This window comes from Haliotis rufescens, unplaced genomic scaffold (assembly GCF_023055435.1).
Source record: "Haliotis rufescens isolate VD_foot unplaced genomic scaffold, xgHalRufe1.0.p SCAF_22, whole genome shotgun sequence".
NCBI lineage: Eukaryota > Metazoa > Mollusca > Gastropoda > Lepetellida > Haliotidae > Haliotis > Haliotis rufescens.
The window spans coordinates 10376839-10399240 of record NW_025963913.1 but is presented as its reverse complement, the minus strand read 5'-3'; the positions used below and the strand labels follow the sequence as shown (position 1 = coordinate 10399240).

The window sequence follows — 22402 nt, the reverse complement described above, 5'->3', positions numbered from 1 at the left end:
GATATTGAACATAAGAAGCAATTTGCACACTGTCGTAGCAGGCTAAGTATATAAATCTACAGAATACTCAGATTCCTGTAAGAAGTAATGTTTTAGCATCGCTTGGTCATTTCTGCTTGTATCATTACTAAATTTGATATACAGTAATTATATTATATAACAGTAACACGTTATATTTTTCTGTGGCATATTTGTGATAGGTGGTGCATGTTTTTTAAAAAGATATTCCCAATAAATTCTTACTTGATTACCTTTACGAGTTTAACCTTCGGTAGCCTGCAGATACTGATCATGTCACCAATATAACTATATAAGGTTATGTACATTAACACAGAACCGAGCTTGGCAAGGCACAGTAGAAACACGATGCTGAGTGGTAAGTTAAATGCAAAAAGGAACTTTGCACATTAAAGGGTCATATCAGTGCAAAACATATTATCAGACAATTTCTACACTGATAAGCAAAAAATACAGGAGCTTGTAAACTACCTAGAGTATGAATACATCAAGTAAAAATACTTTAGTCCCTTACCATTACAATGACATTATTTATTTGAGGCAATACAGCCATTGTAATCATGATGAACATGCAATTCTGATCTTCTTTATAGCCACTTGTGTTTGTATCATTGAGTCATGTAATAAACTTGTGGTGAGGATATTGTTTTGGTACTTTTGCATAATAGTCTGTCTTTGTATGATGTTTCCTCTCTAATAACTTAGTCCAGAAAATTTCAGGTGATCTACAGATTCTTGTGGCTCTTTTTTAGGAGCATCATATGTAGACATGGAAAGTCAAATTTGATGTCTAAATCATTCAGTTGTATTGTGGTCAGAAATGTGAAAAGATTTCAGGATGTTCAAGTATGTAGAAGAGATTGTGACAATTATTTTTATTCATTTCCAGGGAAATGCCTATTTCCGGGGAGGAGAGTATGACCAAGCCATTGAACATTATTCACGTGGCCTCCAGCTTGATCCTACCAACCATCTACTTCCAGCAAACAGAGCAATGGCCCTCATCAAACAAAAAAAGTAATGTTTCATTCATCTCTTTTACTGGTTGAATAACTAAGTACACATGTGTATGAGTTGATTCAAATGAGTGAATATCTTGAAGCTGAACTCACCTAGAAGCATGTTTTTGTTCCGTCCAAATTTAGTGCCGACCTGGAAAATGTACCAGGATTAAATATATAAAACTGCAGTGTAAAGTTCCGTTTGACAGGAACAAATGTTTGGTTGTATTCATGAACGATGTTCCTGTATATTGTTAATGTGCAACATGAAAAACAGGGAAACTAAGACATACAATTGCAATACAAATAAACATAATATTAAAGAAAATCAAAAGAATATGATGGAAAAGCATGAAACAAATCCTGATAGTTAATGACAAAAGCAAATGTGAAAACATGTAATTTTGAAAAAAACCGGATGGAATGCAGAGCCTAAACACAACCGAAATCAGAAGTACTGCTGGATTAGAATTCCATGAAATGACTGTTTATGTCAAATAAGTTAAACAAAAAAGCAGTCGCCAGTGAATACTATGGCTGTCAGGATGAAGTATCCTGAAGACTTGAGAAAAAGGAGACATTAAAATCTTTTTTTTAAATGAATTTTGTCAAATAGGAATGTTTGAGCAAATAGAGCATTTGTTCTGACTGGAACAAATACATAGAAATGTTTATTCCAAATGCCGGATATTTACCATCCCCAAACACACAAGCGTGATAACCTCTTTATCATATAATGTCATTCTTTAAATCTGTGCTTGAAAAACACTTTCCCTCTCTCACAAACATTACCGAAACATTGTGAGTTTTCCTGGACTGCGCACATTAATATTTATTACCTCACAGGGTTAGTCGAACAGTGACAGTCGCCAATATAGTTCCAACTGAAATCTGTTTCTTATACAGTGGTGAAGCAACATATATGCAAAACAACAATTGTTTTTACTTGCCTTTCGCAGCAATCCATCGGTCTGTCCGCTAAAGTAACTGCCCTTTGTCAAAGGGAAGCTATTCTAACCATAGTCTGAGACGTCATGGCCACGTTCAGACCTTGTTGACAGTTTACATGAGCAGTCAGAATCCACAGTTGGAAAACACAAAAAATAACACTGTTACTGTGTACTAAATAATGCTGACAATATTGGTGAGATAATTTTCCAGAAGAATGACATGAGACAGATTTTAGGTTGAGCATGTGTGTAGTACTTACAGCAATGAATAGGTGTGCAGCATACAACATGCACAATATATTACATCTCCCTCCTTAGCTATGATAAGGCAAACTGTGTGACTTCAGTAACTGTTCAAACCAGATGGTAATTCTGTTCTGTGTTGTTGACTTGAGTTCTTAAATACTTTGACGTATGACTAGATGAAGAAGGATCACAGCTTTAGGTACTTAAAGCAGCATTTGCGGTAGGAACTACCGCAATCTTGGTGGATCGAGCTTATACGAGTGATCTGAAAGGTCAATATGACGTCACGATAACACACAAATTTCATTGGTTGATGTGAAAATGGGTGACGACATATAAACACCCACAGATGTTTTAATGGTAATTAATGTCCATCAAACAATTCCAAGACTTTTCGGGGCGGTCGGGTAGCCTAGTGGTTAAAGCGTTGGCTCGTCACGCCGAAGACCCAGGTTCGATTCCCGACATGGGTACAATGTGTGAAGCCCATTTCTGGTGTCCCCCGCCGTGATATTGCTGGAATATTGCTAAAAGCGGCGAAAACCATACTCACTCACTCACTCACTCCAAGACTTTTCACAGACTTATATTCGAAAATATGTAGTGTCATGATGAATAAGAGAAGTGTTATTAAAACATTCTACATAATATGTATCTCGTCAACAAACATAATCCTGTGTACGGATTATTGGCAGTTCATGAATAGCATTTTTCAAAATATCCACGATAATCAATTATTATTTTTAAGTCATGTTCATCTTGCCAACATCTGGAATCTGGATGACAATGATCAGGGAAACCCTGATAATGGTAAAAAGATTTTGATGTGATGAAAGTAGGTTTTTATCGTTTCCGTGGCATGTTTTCATTGCCCAGTAGCAATGTGTTTCGGCAGATGTACACTTCCCCGAAAGCTCCTCTTGCCTAGTCATTCCATGAACTTTGGGGGTCCCTGTGACCCAGATTTTAATTCCCTGTTGATTCCTTTTGTGGCATGCCAGATAAAATTTTCATTAGGCCATCCATAATTTTTATGTGTTTCTCATCTCCAACCCCAACCAACATAGAGTGGGTGGACAAAATAAAATATATAATTTTTAAAACTCAAAAAGGTCTTACAATAATTGTGTAAATTATTTTATGACATTTTAAAAAAATGTTTAACACACTTGGTACTTCCACCCCAGTTTCTCCCACTCCAGTTGATCAACCATCTCTTGCACTCTCAACAAGCTGGTACGCAACCCTATCACCAATTACATGTTACCTCCTTCGCAGACTAAGGATCTGACATCGGTTTCCAGATACTCAATGGACATTGGCGCTTCCATTAAATGGTTTGTCGCCGGAATGAGACACATCATTCCACCATTACTGTCACCTTATGAAATCATATCTGGGGACACACCCATGACTATTATGACTGATCAAGTCGGATTCATCCATAGCCTTCCAGATACTATAGTCAGGATGCAAGAAGACTTACTCTCTTCCCAAGTCTGGATGTCTTCACAACTATTGTGGCTTCAGCATCAGTAACTTATCACAGATCCGCTCCAGAGCTGTCTCTAACCAAACCAAGAGGTTGATAATGTCACAACCCATATCAGCTCCCGCGACATTCAACGGGAAAATGGGAGACGTGACAGATGAAGTCAAACAAAATACTACGGAGCGATACCAAACATCAGCTACCAACCTGGCTGCCGAAGCCCACGGATCTTCCCATCCCCAGAAGGGTCCCTGGGACCACAAAGCTTCATCATCTAAAAAGCCTCCAAAGAAGAAGTTTGTCCACTCCGGGAAGGATTCTTTCCAACCGAATCGGGGGTACGACAAGCGCCAATCTCCGCAGGAATCTTTTTGCCTGCCAGATTACAAGAAACGAGGATTCAATCACCTTAGAAGGTTCTGACTGCCCTGCCACCCTCTCAGACGTTATAGACCCTTTCGACCTGGTTATGTCTATGGACAACGATTTACACCTACCGTCTTTCAACATAATGCTGACTCCGGGACAAGTGGCAGGGCGCGTTCTGTCATACCCCGGAAATTGGAAGCAAGTTACACCCGACCTCTGGATTCTAGACGCCAAGGTTTACTGGTACAAACTGCACTTCAAGAAACATCCTACCTTAAAGACCCAAGCAGGTTTCATCTAGTCGGAGCCAAGTTAGCGAAGAAGAGAGCCATTCGGAAACTAACGGAGACCAACAACACCAAAGGCTTTTATTCTCCGGTCTTCCTAGTTCCGAAATAAAATACAACTGACATGAGGATGATAATCGACCTAAAGATCATCAACAAAAGATACCTGGTACCTCCGCCAAAATTCCAGATGGAATCAGTAAGTTATGGTCAAAGCTGAAGACAGGGGACTGGCTTATCAGACCTCGATTTCCAAGATGCCTATCTTCACGTCCCGATACACTCTTCGTCACGGAAAAATGTACGCTTCGCGATCAAATGTCGACATTTTGAGTTCCAGATCTAACCATTCGGGATATCAATAGCCCCTTGGCTATTCACCAGGATTACAGCGCCATTCGTCAGGTTTACCTAATTCCAGCTAGTTTGAATCCATGGATACCTGGGCAATTTCCTAGCTGCAGACAAGAGAAAGCTCGGCTACATCAGAACATGAAATTCTTGGTCCAACTTATGACCTCCCTAGGCTTCCTAGTCAATCCCTCCAAGTCCCGAGACCACTCTGGTTCAAGACATCATATACATCGGAGCAAGATTCCAACTAAACAAGGGGGCATGGGTGGCCGAGTTGTCTAAGGCGAAGCGACTTGAAGTTATCATGCAGAAAATGCAAACATTCGGAAAATCTGAGCTTGCCTTAGATCATGGAGACCTTCATCCTCCCTAACAGATGGGACAAATTCGTCCAGTGGAGAAGGCGACAAGGGATAATAACTAATGCTATATCCATCCCTATGGTAGCGGATTTTCTACTACATTTACGTCAAGACATTAAATTCCGTCATGGGACGATAGAAGGTTATAGATCGGCTCTTCACTCTGTTCTTCAACATGACGGATTTTCAATCCAAAACCATCCCATTCTAAACAGACTTATGAGATCCTTTCTACAAGAAGATGTTTGAACACCTTGTATCTTCCCCAAGTGGAATCTCTCTGTTGTACTATCGGCACGGTTAACGGAACTTTACGAGCCCTTGGCTAAAGCTACCTTACTCCAAAAATCAAGGAAAGCTTCCTTCCTCCTAGCCATGGTGACAGCAGCAAGAGTTTCAGAACTCCATGCTTTAGACTATTCTAGTCACACCCATGACCAACTCTGAAACTCAATCAGCCTCGAGTGGACCGGAAGTTACGTCAGCACTTGAAATAGCAGAACAAGGCCCATCTAATTAGGAATGACGTCTTTGGGTAGAAATAGACCTTGAGAGACGTCATTAAAAGGGAAGTGACAAACTGGAAGTGACGTCGGCTCTAGTATATTCTGGCAGAGATGTAATAGAGGTAGAAATTTCATAAGAATTATCGAACAATAGCTATCACTGTTAATATTTCTAAGAATACTACCTCTTTTGCCTCAGAAGTACTTCCACACACCTCCCCAATTCATCTACATCCAGTAGTTAGATGTGGGGAAAAAAGTTTGCCGCCATTACATATGTCATAGATTGGGTGGTTATGATGCTACTTGGCAACAACTAATTATGTGTAATTGACAGTGAAGAGGACTTCTGTTAGGATAATACAGGATTTATGGCTTATATGTAATAGAGGTAGTATTCTTAGCATTATTAACAATGATAACTATTGTTTGATTTTCGTGTGACACTTATTTTGATGGAATTGTTGTTCGAGATGATCAAGAGAGCCTTTGGGCATTCCGATTATGACATTGATGACTTTATTGTGGAGAAGGGGTGGTCGGGTAGCCTAGTGGTTAAAGCGTTGGCTCGTCACGCCGAAGACCTGGGTTCGATTCCCGACATGGGTACAATGTGTGAAGCCCATTTCTGGTGTCCCCCACCGTGATATTGCTGGAATATTGCTAAAAGCGGCGTAAAACCATACTCACTCACTTATTGTGGAGAAAGTTCCAATTCAGAATGACGTAATTCTGGCTGTCAACTCAAATCAACAGGACGGTGCCTCTCTTCCCGCCCTTGCAAGTGCAACAGACAAATTCAGTGCTGATTCTTGGGATTACTGATTTCATTGTGGAACCAGATGAAGGTGAAGATGTCTATTTCTATTGCTTTTGACAACTATGTGTGACAGCACAGGTAATCATGGTTAGAGAATGGTGCCCAACCAAGTTGCAGAAATTCTCGATTTGAAAACAGCGCTACAAATACTTATAGAATGAGCTAAATAGATGAAGTGTTGAGAGAGATCCTAGGTACTTGGACTTGAAGAAATGGATAATGAATGTTGGAGCAGATGAAGGATTGGTGTGGACAAAATGGGAAGTGATGCCAGATAGTGTTTAAGACATGTGCGCAAAGTGTATCCAAATCCATCAAACCCAAAATACATGGGGCACATGTGGATCTAGGCTTTTGATCAAACTCAGTTTTGTGTGTGAAAATTATGTGAAAGAAAAGGAAATCTGTAATTAAAATTGTCTTGAAATATGTTTATTGGATTTTTCATGTATCGTAAGTACTGTTGTGAAACGATCTCCACTTCTATTCGGAGACATTCGGTTTCCATCAGAAGTTCTCGGCCAGCCGAGCCCGAGCGCTGCCAGTAAAAGAGGTTGTCTGCATTGAAGCTTCTGACAGGTAAAATTCTTAGTCCCTCTTGCGGTGGCCCTTGGTAAATACAGCCAAAAGAAAAGACTAATACTGTACTTGTCAGCCCCGCATTGTGATGACGACATTCCCAATATCAATGAACTTAATGACAAGGAGACTTGTTCTCTGACTTACGTGACTATCGATCAGGCCATCACAAGGAAAAAGCTAGTAGGCCAAGGGGCATGGATGTGTAAGGTCGACATCACCAATGCATTTAAACAAGTTCCACTCCACCCTGAATTTTGGAAGTGTTTTGGTTTTTGCTGCTAGAGAAAATACTACTTTTATAAAAGGTTGGCATTCAGATGTTGTTCAAGTCCAGCCCTGTTTGACAATCTTGCCCGTGCCATCTGCTGGATATTGATGGCCAATTATGATATATCTTTTATTGTGCATTTACAGGACGACTTTCTGACAATCGATGCCCCAACTTACCCTGCTCAACACACTATCGAAATCTTGTCAAACTGATCTTGGTATTTGAGAATTGTTTATCAGACAGTGGAATGGAGTGTCGTTTTTCCATGAGGAGCATGTCACAGCAGCACCAGATATTCAGTTGTACACAGACGCAGCAGCTTTTGCTGGGTTTGGCACCTTGAACCATGGGGCTTGATTCGCCGAACAGTGGACTGTTGACCAGCTCAGTGTCACTCGATAGTTTTCCTTGAACTTTTTCCCCGTAGCAGTCGCATTAGTACTGTGGGGCAGTAGTTGGTCAACAAAACATATTCTGTTTCTATGTGATAATCAAGCTACAGTGCATGTGATCAACAAGGGTCGCTCCAAATGTCCACAACTCATGGCGCTCATGCGTACTATGACCTGGTATTCCTCCATCGTTAACTTCATAGTCAGAGCTAAGCATGTGCCAGGAAAAGTTAATGATATTGCTGAAGCCTTGTCTCGTTTACAGATGCAGATATTCCACTCGCTGGCACCAGGAGCAGAGTCACATGACGAAGTGCCCTCCCAGCCCTCAAGTAATGTGGCCCTGAGCAACAGTCTTCACCGAGTTTGAACAGCAGCTATTGGACAACATACACGCAATTCTTATGCCCCTGGCTTCCATTGTTACGTACGTTTTCTCACTAGATTTGGACTGTTTCTGGGACAAGTTACTTAGCTGAATTTTCCCCCCCATCACCGAATGACTGTAGCAATATTTCCTGGCATATTGTTCTGGTTCCATGAAATTGACTTGCAGCACTGTGAAGAGTTATATTGCCGGGATCAGATTTACATTCATAGAGGTATTCAACTTGGTACACCTTGGAGCCCTCAAGAGACTACAGACCATGTTGAAAGGATATAAACGCCTTCAAGCGCCAGGTAAAACCAAACGATCGAACTATCATGTACCCGATCCTCTGCAAAATCATCGTCTGTAGATCTAGAGTTCTAGGTCCCTACAATGACCTGGTTATGGAAACGATGTGTGTCATAGCATTTTTGGGGTTTATGATGTGCGGCGAGTTCACTTGTGACAACACCTTCAATCCTACAGTTAATTTGTGTGTGCAAGATCTAATCATAGACAATGTGCGACAGTGTTGAAGTTTGAACTTGAAAGTTTTTTTAAATCAGATCCCTTCAGACCATTGATTTTGACACAAAAAGCTGTATACAGGTTGTAACGGTTTTGGGGGTGGGTATTGGGGTACAGCTTTGGGTAGCGAATTGTGGATCACTCCCAATACCACCACCCACACAGTTTTAATTATTTAACTTTTCAAGAATAATTTCACAATTAAGAATTGCAAAATAACATTTATTACATTACAAGAATATAATTATTCTTTTCAGTATTTCATTCAGTTAGGAAAATTGTACAATAAATATAAAATACTTGAATCTCAACTCACATATCTCGGCTCAAACCGGCTATCACTCTCTCGCCTCAGAATTTCTACAACCGATCCAACTGTCAACAAAGTGACGTCATACCGGAAGTAGTCTCTCGCACGAGGATACGGTCGGTGGAACGTGGGGAAATTGCACTCCACCAGTGACAGAAGTTATTTTACTTCATGTCACGGCTATGTAGTAATATACAATGCATTTAGATGGACTAGATGCAATTTTGTAGCCATACAAGGCAGATTTAAGCCATTATGCTACAAGAAGTAGTTTCGTGGAACAGACTCACGAATATAGGTGACGTCACACGAACTATCACGTTGCCAAATCGAAACAGGTGATTTAGAACGTGTTCACGTTTTGTTTTTGCACATTAAACAGTCAGTAAGATCAGTGGTGATATACGTTAATTCATGTAGCAATAAGGTATATCTTTACATATATCAATAACATATACAATATGATTCATCTCACTGTCTACTGACTGAAATATACAAAAGGCTTGTACATTACAATATTCCCCGTTTTAAAACTCGACCGCGAGTTAAACAACAATCTAAAGATAGTGGATATATGTCTAATACAATTGATATTTCACAACAATATAATATCCCGGAATATTCGTCTAATACCTTTCCTATTTGACATGGTGAAACATAAATTTTAGTATATACCTGTTACATACCAGTATACTTACTTATTCACTTACATTTCCACAAGAACATCCATGAATTAAAATACAGAAGAATAAAACATTTTACAAGTCCAATATACACAGTCTTAGAGACAATCCTAGAGTTCAACAGATACCGCCCGGTACACTTTCTCACTTCTGCAGGCACAGGATATACGCATCAGCTTGATGTCGCAGGTTCAGCTGTTCTATGAACCTCTGGTCTTTGGCCATGTGAAGAACTGACAGTGCCTCCCTGCCAGAAGTGATGAATATGTCCAGAGCTGGTCGTGACAGCGGGATGTCAGCTGCAGTAGGCCATGAGGGCGTTGCTTTGGCCAGACACCGTTGCAGATGCTCGACTTCCTGCCTGAGCATCTGAATATCCAATTGGGCCCTGTCATAGGCCACCTCCCACTGCGTGGACTGGTCCGCTATCTGGTCGGATCTCGGCTCTGTGGACGGAACTGCCTCTCCAGTGCTGAACTTATGCTCAGCTTTGGGTATATAGTCTCCAGGTTTCACGGTTCCATTACCTGGGTAACCTGTGATCGTATCTTCTTCCCAGTTACATTCTTGGTTGCGCTCTTCTTTGCTGAGTTAGTTGGAAAGACAAGATTGCCTAGGTCAACAAAGCATCGATTCACCATCACCTTCGTCCTAGCTCTTCTACAGACCTGCATGGGGTTGGCCGGATTCCCTTTACGTCCGGTGTGCACCACACCATAGTGACGGTTCAGGTCAGCGAACCTGTTATAAACTGATTGGCACTCCCTTACAGGGCAGAAGAATGTAGTCAGGTGCTGAGTATGGCGCATCAACCAGTGCCTGTCAAAAGCCTGTACATTTACAAAGATCTCCTTGTCAGGGCATGCCGGGCACTCCATTCCACTCCTGAAAGTAACAACTTCCAGGGAAGATCCAACATCTACCATTAGGTAAAATAAGACATTATGTCTCATGCGTTCTAAATGGTCATTCTCTGGAATATCTACTGGAAAGCATCCAACACGCCCAAATTTTAAATCCAGATAGTATCCAGGATAAATAAATCAATAAGAACGAATCAACAGAACATACCATATCTCATCAATGTTTACACCTTGACATAGGCTATTGTAACTGCATTTGAATTGTTTTATTTGGTTTTGTTTTTTTATTATTATTTTTACACAAACTAATTCTCATCTCTGAATGTTTCAGGATGGCTCACGGGGAGGTATTCACTCAATCTTTATACTCAGGAGTCCACCATGTTGGTGGGTCATTACCTTCGTACGGTAACAACCGGTCAACATGAACAACCCTGGAGGATCTATTTGGACCATTTTGAATACGATATGTGATGTCATCAATTTGCTTAGTGACAACCCAACCTTTACACCACTTCGAAATGAATTTGTAGCTCAGTTTTGAGCCTTTGTGGGGGTTAAACAACCATACTGGCTGTCCGACTTTAAGTCATGATTCCTTGCTCCCCAGGTCATATCGTTTCTTACGCACTTCGGAAGAATGTCTGAGATTTCTCCGAGCAGACTCAAAAGCATGTTCAAAATGTTGTTTGACCTCGTCGACATAGTCATCTCTCGTCACAGGATTCTCGTTAGGATTTCCTGTGACCAGGTGGCAAGGCATTCGCACTTGCCTACCGAGCACCAACCTGTTTGGTGTATAACCTGTCGACTCATGCTTTGAGCTTGATAGGCAGCCATTACAAAGGGGAGATGTTTGTCCCAGGACCTTGGTCTCCCTTCAGTATAAATGCTAAGCATGGCTGCTAATGTTCGGTTAAACCGCTCGACCTGGCCATTGGCCTGTGGTCGGAGAGAAGTTGTCCTAGTTTTAACAACTTCCAGCAATTTACATAGTTCCTGGAACAGGTTAGCCTCATACTGTCTACTTTAATCACTATGTATAAGAGCTGGGGTACCATAGCGACAGACCCACTCCTGGACAATCTTCTGTGCCACGGTTTTTGCCTCGATATTTGAAATCGCATAGGCCTCAGTCCACTTAGTGAACGAATCAGTGACAACAAGTATGTTGTATACTCTTTCATGGGTGCTTCCGGTTTTCTAGGACTCTTCCTGGCAACACACTTGTCACAACTGATGCAGTGCCGACGCACATCAGTTTTCATACCAATCCAGAAGTAAGACTGTTCAAGCTTGGCAAAAGTCTTGGAAACCCCAAGATGGCCTCCCAAAGGTGAGTCATGACATGCTTTGAGGATAATTCGCCGCTTGATGGATGGTACAACTATCTGCCAATGCCAATCCTTTCCATCCTGACTCTCCCATCTTCTGTGTAAGACACCCTGCCTTATCGACAGTCGATGAAACTGACCCCACAGTGCTTTGCATGCCTCAGAATATCCTGAAACAGTTTCCCATTCTGGTCGGGTATTTTGATCTCTAGCCTTGTATATTAGGCTGATATCAGGATCTTGAAGCTGCAGGTCGTGAATCTCCTCAGGATTGAAGGAATTTTCCTCAACTCTACCCAGTTGGTTTGAGCTGGAATAGGAGGTATCCTTTATCCTGTTTCGCAGTTTGTGATCTGGTGATGGCATAACAACTAGGATTCGACTCTACCAACCCTCTGCTGCAAGGTCCACTCTCCCTTTTACATTGGGGACAGGGTGCCTGAGGTCTGCGACTTAGTGCGTCAGCATTCCAATGCACTCGGCCTGGATGGTGTACCTCGGTCAAATCATAGTTGCCTAGCTCTTGTAGCCAGCGAGCCATCTGGTTGACAGGCCTCTTAATTCTTTTTGCCCAGACCACTGCAGAGTTGTCAGTTCTGATAGTGACAGGCCTACCAAAGACATATGGATGCCAATGGCGACATGTAGTTACTACTGCCAGCAATTCTCGACAGGTGACACAGTAATTCTTTTCTGCCGGTGTGAGACTTTTGCTGTAGTAGCCAAGAACGACTTCTATGCCATCTTGATTTTGTGACAGGACTGCACCTATACCTTCACCGGATGCATATGTGTCAACAGTTATCTCGCCTTCACGCCTTGGAAATCCGAGAACTGGCGCTGAGGTAAGTGCTTCCTTTCAGGCTGATGAAAGCTCGATCAGTCTCCTCAGTCCAAAGAAAATCAACCAATGGACTGGTAAGTTTGGTCAGTGGCCTGGCAATTTTAGAGAAATCTTTTATGAATTTTCGATAGTAGTTAGCCAGACCCAAAAATTGTAGTAATTCCTTTCGAGACTTTGGGGTAGGCCAACATCTTACTGCCTCTATTTTCTCTGGCTGGGTGTGAACACCATCAGCCAAAATAATATGGCCTAAGAAATCGACTCTTTCTTGAAAAAGGTGACATTTTTTAGGCTTTAATTTCAGGCCAGCTGAGGTCAGACGGTCGAAAACTGATTGAAGCCGGAACATTGTTTCTTCGAAAGTAGTTCCGAAGACAATGATGTCATCCAGGAAACACAGACACTCATTCCACTGGAGACCTCTAAGCACCATTTCCATAAGTCTCTCGAACACACTTGGGGCGTTACATAGGCCAAAGGGCATGACATTCCACTCAAACAGTCCGTAATGGTGACAAAGGCTGTTTTCTCTCAATCACGAGGATCCATTTCTACCTGCCAGTATCCTGCTTGCAAATCCATTGTGCAGAACATTTTGGCACCACCAAGACTGTCAATACAGTCTGCAATGCGAGGTAGGGGATAGGAATCTTTCCAAGAAACCTCATTTACAAGCCTAAAATCACAACAATATCTCCAACGGCCGTCCTTGCGTTGCACAAGAACTGTCGGGGAAGCCCAAGGACTATTCGAGGGACTGATTACACCTTGCTCTAACATTCAAGCCACTTCTTTCTCCTCCGCCTCTTGCTTCGCCAGCGTCTGACGACGTGGAGCCTGTTTGATAGGTCTCGCATCACCAGTATTGACAAGGTTAGTTCGACCAAGATCATCGTCATCTTTTGCGAATGTATCTCTGTATGAGTACAGGAGATCTCTCAGCTCTGCATTTTTAACACTAACTCGTGATACTTTCTTTATTTGCCTATCTGGTAATACATTGACACACTGACACTGACCAATAATTCTTCCCTTAGCTAAAGTGTATTTGGTATCAAGAACATTGATAACCTTAACTGTAGCTGCCTTATTACTATTTGTGACTACTGAATTGCCCATGATTATAGCATGTGTGAATAAAATCTCCCTGCAGGGTTCTATCAGGATCGAGGACCGTTCCCGATGAAGTTGAGGCAAGCTCACTTGGATAAAAGATACAGACTGGGGCGGCAAAGAGACATCATCTGCAACGATGACAGTGGTTTCAGCTCTCACAGTTGGTAACCACCTGCCCATCAACCGGATCCTTGACCCAGGGATGTCGATCAGACCCTCCAGTCTATCCAGTACATCTATACCCAGAATGCCATTACAATCATGGGAATTATCAACCTCTGCAACCAGGAATTCCTCCACAGTGGGGTTCATGTCATCACAAATGTGAACAGGTGCTTTGAATATTCCTTAAGCCAGCCTCCAGCTACTGAAGACAGCAAGCGCTTGCTTGCGGCTGGGGAAAGTAAGGTAGCCTGACTACCTGTGTCAACAAGCAAGGTGAAGTAAATGTTGCCAATCTTGACATTCACTTGACATATCTCCAACTTTAAAACAAGCCTGGAAATTTGCCTTCACCTTGACTGGGTCAGATGGATTATCTCCCCTTGACCAGAAACCAATCTCTCCCTCCATCTGACCACTGGCTTTATTAGCTCTCACTTCCTTAGGATTTGTGGTTTCTATTTCAGAACTCTCCACCGAAGCCCGACCTAAGTCCGGGTCGGTGGGGTACCGTTTCCCTGACAACTATTTCTCTGACCGTTCTCACCGCATGTGAAACAGGCACTGTTTCCTCTCCTAGAAGCACTAGGGGATCGCGAATAACTACGCCCATTGGAATGCTCTCTCCTTTCTTGAGAGGATTGAGGTCGCCCCTCATTCTTCTGAAATTGTTCTCAATAGCTCTTCCTCTACCAAAGCGAGATGGCGGTACCTGCATTGATGCAAGCTTCTCTACTGTCTTTTGAAGATCAGCCAGCTGACTGGTCAGAGTAGTAAGTCTCTGGTTGACAGATTTCTCCTCCAACTCTGAGTCAAAATGAACTCTCCTTCCTTGTGAAGGGTAAGGACTCAGTGCCCGCACCTACCTCTGTTGACCAGGTTTGCCTACAACTGACTCGTACAGCTCAGCTACATCCACTGCCTCCTGTAAGGTACGTACACCTCGGTCCATGAACCGGAGTCTCAAGTCTTGATCCACAGCCCTCTTCAGTGCATCCAGAGCCAACCTCTCCTGAAGTTCATAAGGAAGATCAGGGTATGCACCTTGAGCAAGATGCCAGAGATCATCTCATAAGTCGGCAATTTTCTCACCAGACTTACAGATTTGCCTAATCAGCTCTTCGCGTTTAACATCTGGAAGATGGGTTCCATACCGCCTGCGCAGAGTGTGTGAAAGCCACTGGTAATCCAGTCACTCCTGCTCAGGAAGGCCTGCATAAAACTGCTGGGCTACACCCTCCATAGCACATCCCAACATTTGGGCTGCCTGGGTATTATCCCAGCATGACTGTGCAGCCAGATTCTTAAACTGTGCTTCAAAAGCACGATAATCTCCTTGGCCATTAAATTTAGGCAATTGTAGAGATATTTTTCCATTGAATGATCTCCCCTTGGGGGGTATCTGTCCAGAGTGTCAAACCTTTGTGCAAGACCCAGCACACTACTCGACAATTGTGACACGAGACCAATTAGATTTTGGTCTGAACTCACCATTGGTGGTGGAGCAAGTACTGGGTACCCGGTCTGACTAGTGTATGGGTAATTATGACTAGTCTGTGAAAACTGATTCTCAGGGTACACACTAGGAACATTTGGCAAACAATCTTCACTGTGTGACCTGGATGGCAAGTATTCACTGACCCTATGGTCAGAATATTCTGATTGTCTCGTTACCTGCAGATCATTTTTAACTCTACCTACTGTACTAACAGCAGGTGAACTAAGAGCACTGAGTTGCTCAGACAGTTCATGTCTGGATGGTTGACCAAAGTCAACATCTGGAAACTGAGTACTAGTATTTTCACCAGAACTTAGCTCCGAAATATTGGACACTTAGCGAGAGCGTAAGTTTTCAGCCGGACCATTAACATGATCCACTCTCCTTGACAGGGAATTGATAGATGAATTATTTTCCATTTTATAATTATTTGTCACAAAACATTTATCATATGGAATCTTATCAATTTGGAATATTTGTTAAATATTATTCTTACTTTCTTTATGTATGAGATCCACAACGGATCCCACCGCTGCCACCATAAAACTGTAACGGTTCTGGGGATGGGTATTGGGGTACAGCTTTGGGTAGCGAATTGCGGATCACTCCAAATACCACCACCCACACATTCTCTTTCAGATTAAATCCTCCTTGGGGCACTTATTGCATTTTCCTGGCTCAAGAAAATCTACATGACATAGTTGTAACCATTTTCCTTAATAAAAAATGTTACCACACAAAAAACTTCGTTTTTGTATGATATACGACCACCCTTATGGTGCCTCACCCTTCACGGCGCGTCATGCCAAGGGAAGCAACTCTCACCCAAATCACTTTCCTTATGTCATCTGACTAAGACAGACGTGCCTGTTTTTTTCGCGACTAACAAATGTACAAGATTTTCTTTCGAACAAGAACCATGGCTGACCAAACTGTATGTATGGTTCATTTCTTTCATGCAAAGGCGTAATACCTCACATTGTAAAGTTATAGAGTTGTAATTATATGACACGTGTACGATACCTTTGAATTCAAAGGCCGTCGTGGCGTCCATATTGTAGTGCCATGTATGATACATGTAACACCAGGGCCATTAAAAACGGCTTGGGTTTTTTAATGTTATATCATCAGGCTTTGGCCTACAATCTTTTCCTTTACATAAACCCAAGGTGGTGTGTTAATTATATTTAAACTACACTTACCTTTTTTACGGGGTTTTTACACCTTCGCTCGTAACACGCCCACTTTGGTGTTATATTATACTACGACATTGGCTATTAGTACCGTGTTACCAATCGCATTCTAAATTACGCCTTTGCTTCTAGTTTCACAATTTATGCACGTATCTTTCCAATTTTTCAATCGCACTGATACACTTTATTACCCTTCCTGCCGAACTCAGAAATTACGGTCTTTTTTACAGAGCTTCAAACTGTGTACGGGGTGTTCGGCATCCATTCCCCCCCCCAAGACAGGCATGATACTTGCCTCAAAGTGTCTGGCGGAAGACGGGCATGATGATGGGTCATGCCCGATCTGTATTGCTTTCACTCCCCGGGCTCAGAAAAAGAGACAAGTGGATCTCTTGCACTTTAAGGGTCTCTTGAAGGCGGGGGTGGATATAAGATCAGCAAAGACCGTTCCCCCCCCCCCCCCCCCGTCTAAAAAATCCCAAAATGGTAAAAAAGCAGCAGAGACTGTCTCCTCTGCTCCCCCCCCCCCGGGGGCCAGGGGAGAAGGCTCTAGGGTCCCCGTAACAAACACTGCACCCTCTCCTGCACCGTCATTGGCGGACATCTCTGCCTTGTTGAGGTTGATGATGGAGGAGGTAAAGTCTCAGCTCCGAGAGGACACGCCGGACACGGCTTCGAGACCTTGTGATATGCCCGGCGTCGGCCGAGGCAGGCCACTTGGTCTCGGGGACGATCTCAGACCGGGCTTCGGCGCTGGCCCGTTCACTACCGACGCACAGTTCTCCCTAGCGGAGCCAGCTGAGGCTTCCTCTAGCGGATTCCTAGCCCAGAGCCAGGTTGGTTCCCTTGAACCCCCGGCACCTCGGGACCGGGACTCGGCTTCGGACCGGGTGCAGCCCGGGGATGCTAAGGCCGAGGCCTTCGGGCGTCCCCTTCCGACTTCGTCTGCCTCATCTCTCGGGGAAGAGTCGGTTAATTTCAGCTCGGAATCGAGAGAGGACGAGTGGATGGAGGAGGGGGGAGACGACTCGGAGAACTCAGGAACATTTTCCTTCGCTTCCTCATTGAGGCATGTACGGGACAAGATTGTCCAGGTACTGCCTCAGGTGGCTGGGCCCATGCCCCAGTCTTATCCGACTGAGCTTTTGCTCCTAGCAAGGCGCCCCAGGTGCGGCTCCGTGTTCTATCCTCACTGGTGCATGAAGTCATCAACCCTCTGTTGTCGGGTGCCCACAGGAAGTTCGACCTGCCCGAACTTATTAAGCGGTACCCGTTAGCAGAGGATGGTGACTTTGAGGTACCGGTGGTGGATGAATGCGTCTGGACCTCTGTTACCCTGGGGGGGTCTTCGACCCCCAACTTGACTAAGGTCAAGCAGGGCCGGCGGTTGCCCCCCTTTCCCGCGTGCGGTGCGGAGTTGAAGGCTGCTCCGAGGAGCAATATCGTAATGCATGCCAACAGCTCCGTGTGTCCGTACACTCCACATATCTGTCGCCGGTACAGAGGGAGTTAGCGGGAGAGGGGCAGGCCGACTCTTCGGAGTTGGCCGCGCACCTCAAGGAGGTTCATAGTCATCTTGCGAGGGAGGCTATTCGTAGCTGTGCCTCGCAGATGATGTGCGCAGTCATGGACATGCGCAGGCTGTGGATGTTGGTATGCAAATACTCAGCTTCCACACGCCAGGATCTACTAGCTTTGCCATATAAGATGGGTGCCACCCTCTTCCCTGGGGCTCAGCAGGTGGTCCGAGAGGCTGCACAATTGTATGCCTCCATCAAGGATTCTAAGGCCTTGGAGGTACCATGCGTTAAACCGCGTAAGCGGACCTCTCCACTTGACTCCTCCTACGCTGACGCGCCTGGTCAGAACTCCTTACCTGCTTGGAAGCAGCTGCTTCCTTCAGGTAAGGGCGCCAGGAGGAGCAAGAGAGGCAGGGGTCGGGGTAAGGCAGCTGGTTGAGGCCAGCAGCCTTTTCGCGGGGCCGGTAGTGCCCGAAGTGCCCCGGGCGGACCCACGGTCGCAAGTCATCGAACTGCTGACAGCCGGTGTCCACTGCCTCAAGCCGGATGTCCCCGTAGGCGGCCGACTGGCTCTATTCCTGAAGGAATGGTCACATCCAATCCCTGGACCCTGTCCATTCCAAGGGATGGCCATTTGCCTCGGTGGAAACATCATCCGCCCCCCTTCTCCGGGATAAAGCACACTCCGGTGCCAGCTACCCGAGAGAAGGCGGAAATCCTCCGTGCCGAGGACGACGCACTTCTTATGAAGGCTGCGATCGAGCCGGTTCCCGTGGGACAGTCAAGCGAGGGCTTCTACTCGACATATTTCCTAGTCACCAAAAAAGACGGAGTGTTAAGGGCTATTCTCAATCTGAGAAGGCTGAACAAACTTATAGAGGTACCGTCCTTCAGGATGGAGACACTGCGCTCAGTGATCTCAGCTGTCGAGACAGGAGAATGGCTAACGTCAATAGACCCTAAAGACGCCTATCTCCACATACCCATACACCCCGAGTTCAAGAAATACCTGAGGTTTTCTTTCGACAGGAGGTGTTATCAGTTCAGGGTTCTACCATTCAGGATCTCCACGGCCCCGAGGGTGTTCACCAAGCTGATGTTGATTCCCGCCTAAGTGGCCAGGTCAAAAGGTCGGTTCTGCCATCCGTACCTCGACGACTGGTTACTAAGAGCTCTATCGCAATCCCTGAGTCAGATAGCTACACAAGACGTGATAGACATTCTGATCACTCTAGGACGATAGTCAATCTCAAGAATTCAGATCTGAGCCCTATTCAGAATCTAGTCTTCCTAGGGGCGAATTTCAACACGGTGAGCAGACTTGTATCTCTGTCACAAGATCGCATTACCAAGGTCAGAAGTGTTACTTCCCAGTTCCTTCTGTCTGCAAGTCACACTGCTCGTACATGGCTCCATTTACTAGGCAACATGGTGGCGACAGTGGATTTGGTTTGGCGGGCGCGCTTGAGAATGAGACCCATTCAACAAGCGCTCCGTCGACTTTGGGTGAACTCGGAAGACCTCGAGACTGTTCTCGAGACTCCGCAGTGGCTCAATGCACACCTTCAGTGGTGGACCGAGGTAGGGAATCTGCCCCGGGGGCGCCACCTCGACACTCCCGTTCCGTCTCTCACAGTTCAAACAGACGCGTCACTCTCCGGCTGGGGAGGCGTTCTGAACAATCACACTGCCTCGGGACTATGGTCCCGAGGTCGGTGGCACCGGACGCCTTCCAGCTAGATTGGACGGACAGAATTCTGTGGGCATTCCCCCCAGTACCTCTGATTTCCAAGGTCCTGTCTCAGCTAGCCACTCAGCCTGCGTGACTACTTGTGCTCCTGGCACCCCTTTGGAGTTGGTTTCCAGTAATACTCAGGTTTCTGGCTAGGCCTCCTGTTCTATTACCTTTACGACCGGACCTCCTATCCCAAAACGGGGCCCTCCACCCGAATCCCGAATCCCACTGTCAGGAATCGCCTCCAGAAGAGCGGTATTCCCGCACGAGTTGCAGACAATACTGGCTTTGCGGAGGGATTTGACAAACGTTCAGTACGAGGATAGATGGGCCCCCTTATGCATGCTGGTGTGTCGATAGAGGGATTGCAGATCCCTTTTCTGCAGATCTCGTAGCCGTTCTTGAGTTCCACCAGTCGCGACTAGTTGACGGCCTGGCCACATCGACAGTCCGGGGTGCAGCGCTTTTTAGCAGGTGTGGACAGGATCCGACCACCTGTCCGGCGGATCAGTCCCCCTTGGGACTTGTCAATTGTTCTTGATTGGCTGTCTGGTCCTTCCTTTCGGGATCTGTTGTCTCTCTCTCTTCAGCTGTTGAGCTGGAAGACTGCGATCCTTGTGGCGATAACGTCCGGCAGACGGGTAGGCAACATTCATGCAACTAACTGTCTTTCACCGGGACAGGGTCAGTATTCGCCTGCCGGACTCTTACCGTCCTCAGGTCGCACATGCCTTCCACGTGACTGCTCCTATTGAGCTACCTGCTCTTTCACTGCCTTCCTCGTCGGGGACCACTACAAGACATGCTCATGTCTTGGATGTCCGCAGGACCCTCAAGGCCTATATCAGCAGAACTAAGGGTATCCGTAAGGATAATCAACTATTTTGCTGTTTTGGCGGTAGGAAGGCTGGCTCACCTTCGTACACCCTTCAAGGCAGGGACCCCCCTACCAAGTTGAAGGCTCATTCGGTTAGAGCAGTGGCTACGTCACAAGCGTACGCCGCGGCTCTGCCTCTCGAGTTCTCGATATGATAAGAATGGCTCTTTTCATTGTATATGGTCGACCACGCCCTGTCTCTAACCCCCGCCTTTCGACGGTGGAGCCTCACGATAAGGTTGGTTCCATTTATTGAACTCTTGTTTATTCATTGAAATAATCAAAATACGATGTATTTATGCATGCTTGTTGCTGACGGATGCCACTTCCTAGATTATCTTTAGGAGTCTATCTTGATGCAATAAGTGCCCCAAGGAGGATTTAATCTGAAAGAGAATTTTACAAACCTGTAGAGGTTATGAATTCTCTGATGAAATCCTCCTTGGGGCACGGCCACCCACCTCCCCACATTCCGTCAGCATTAGACATATGGAAAGTGATTTTGGTGAGAGTTGCTTCCCTTGGCGTGACGCGCTGTGGAGGGTGAGGCACCATAAGGGTGGTCGTATATCATACAAAAACGAAGTTTTTTGTGTGGTAACATTTTTTATTAAGGAAAATGGTTACAACTATGTCATGTAGATTTCCTTGAGCCAGGAAAATGCAATAAGTGCCCCAAGGAGGATTTCATCAGAGAATTCATAACCTCTACAGGTTTGTAAAAGTTTTAATTATTTAACTTTTCAAGAATAATTTCACAATTAAGAATTGCACAATAACATTTATTACATTACAAGAATATAATTATTCTTTTCAGTATTTCATTCAGTTAGGAAAATGTACAATAAATATAAAATACTTGAATCTCAACTCACATATCTCGGCTCGAACCACCTATCACTCAGAATTTCTACAACTGATCCAACTGTCAACAAAGTGACATCATACCATATCATACGAGGATACGGTCGGTGGAACAGGGGGAAATTGCACTCCACCAGTGACAGAAATTATTTTACTTTGTGTCACGGCTATGTAGTAATATACAATGCATTTAGATGGACTAGATGCAATTTTGTAGCCATACAAGGCAGATTTAAGCCATTATGCTACAAGAAGTAGTTTTGTGGAACAGACTCACGAATATAGGTGACGTCAGACGAACTATCATGTTGCCAAATCGAAACAGGTGATTTAGAACGTGTTCCCATTTTGTTTTTGCACATTAAGGCGACAATTTTTTATTTCTTGGTTTAGGGATGCGCCGCTCTTTCAAAGTCCAAATGTTAAAAAAAAATTAAAATGAAAATTATCCTTTTTTTTTATTACCGCTGATCTTTTCGATCCTCGTCGAGCGTAAAGCAAAGGGAAGTCACTCTGATATTTCTTGCTGGGATCCTTCTCTAATACCATCAAAGCTTGTCAACGCAAAGCGCAGTGGTGACCAGTTTAACTATTTCAACACTGTTGGCCGTTCAAAGCCACAAGTCACGCCGCACGGTAGACCGTCCAAGTCATGTCAAAATAGTTTATAATTATATTAACCTACTTGTCATACCATTCATTTATTAAATCTATCACATTTCACAATGTCTGAAATACGTACTCCATTTGATTTTATCATTTTTTCATCTGTAGATTAAAAATGTATTCACTAGACACTATTTCCCTTCAATGTTATTGAAAATAAAATTCTCGGACACACTTCGACAATGGGTC

General features: G+C 44.3%; 1 protein-coding gene across 3 annotated transcripts in view; it reads left to right on the top strand.

Annotated features, from left to right (window-relative positions):
- LOC124146385 (RNA polymerase II-associated protein 3-like) overlaps positions 1-22402 on the top strand; it is a 399479-nt gene that overhangs the window by 79313 nt on the left and 297764 nt on the right. For all 3 annotated transcript variants that reach the window (XR_006862665.2, XM_048401498.1, XM_046516655.2), the window contains exon 4: positions 908-1035. Coding sequence is in view for 2 of the 3 variants with exons in the window: in XM_048401498.1 (XP_048257455.1) it covers positions 908-1035 (128 nt within the window). In the remaining variant the exon portion in view is untranslated. The remainder of the gene's footprint in view (positions 1-907; positions 1036-22402) is intronic.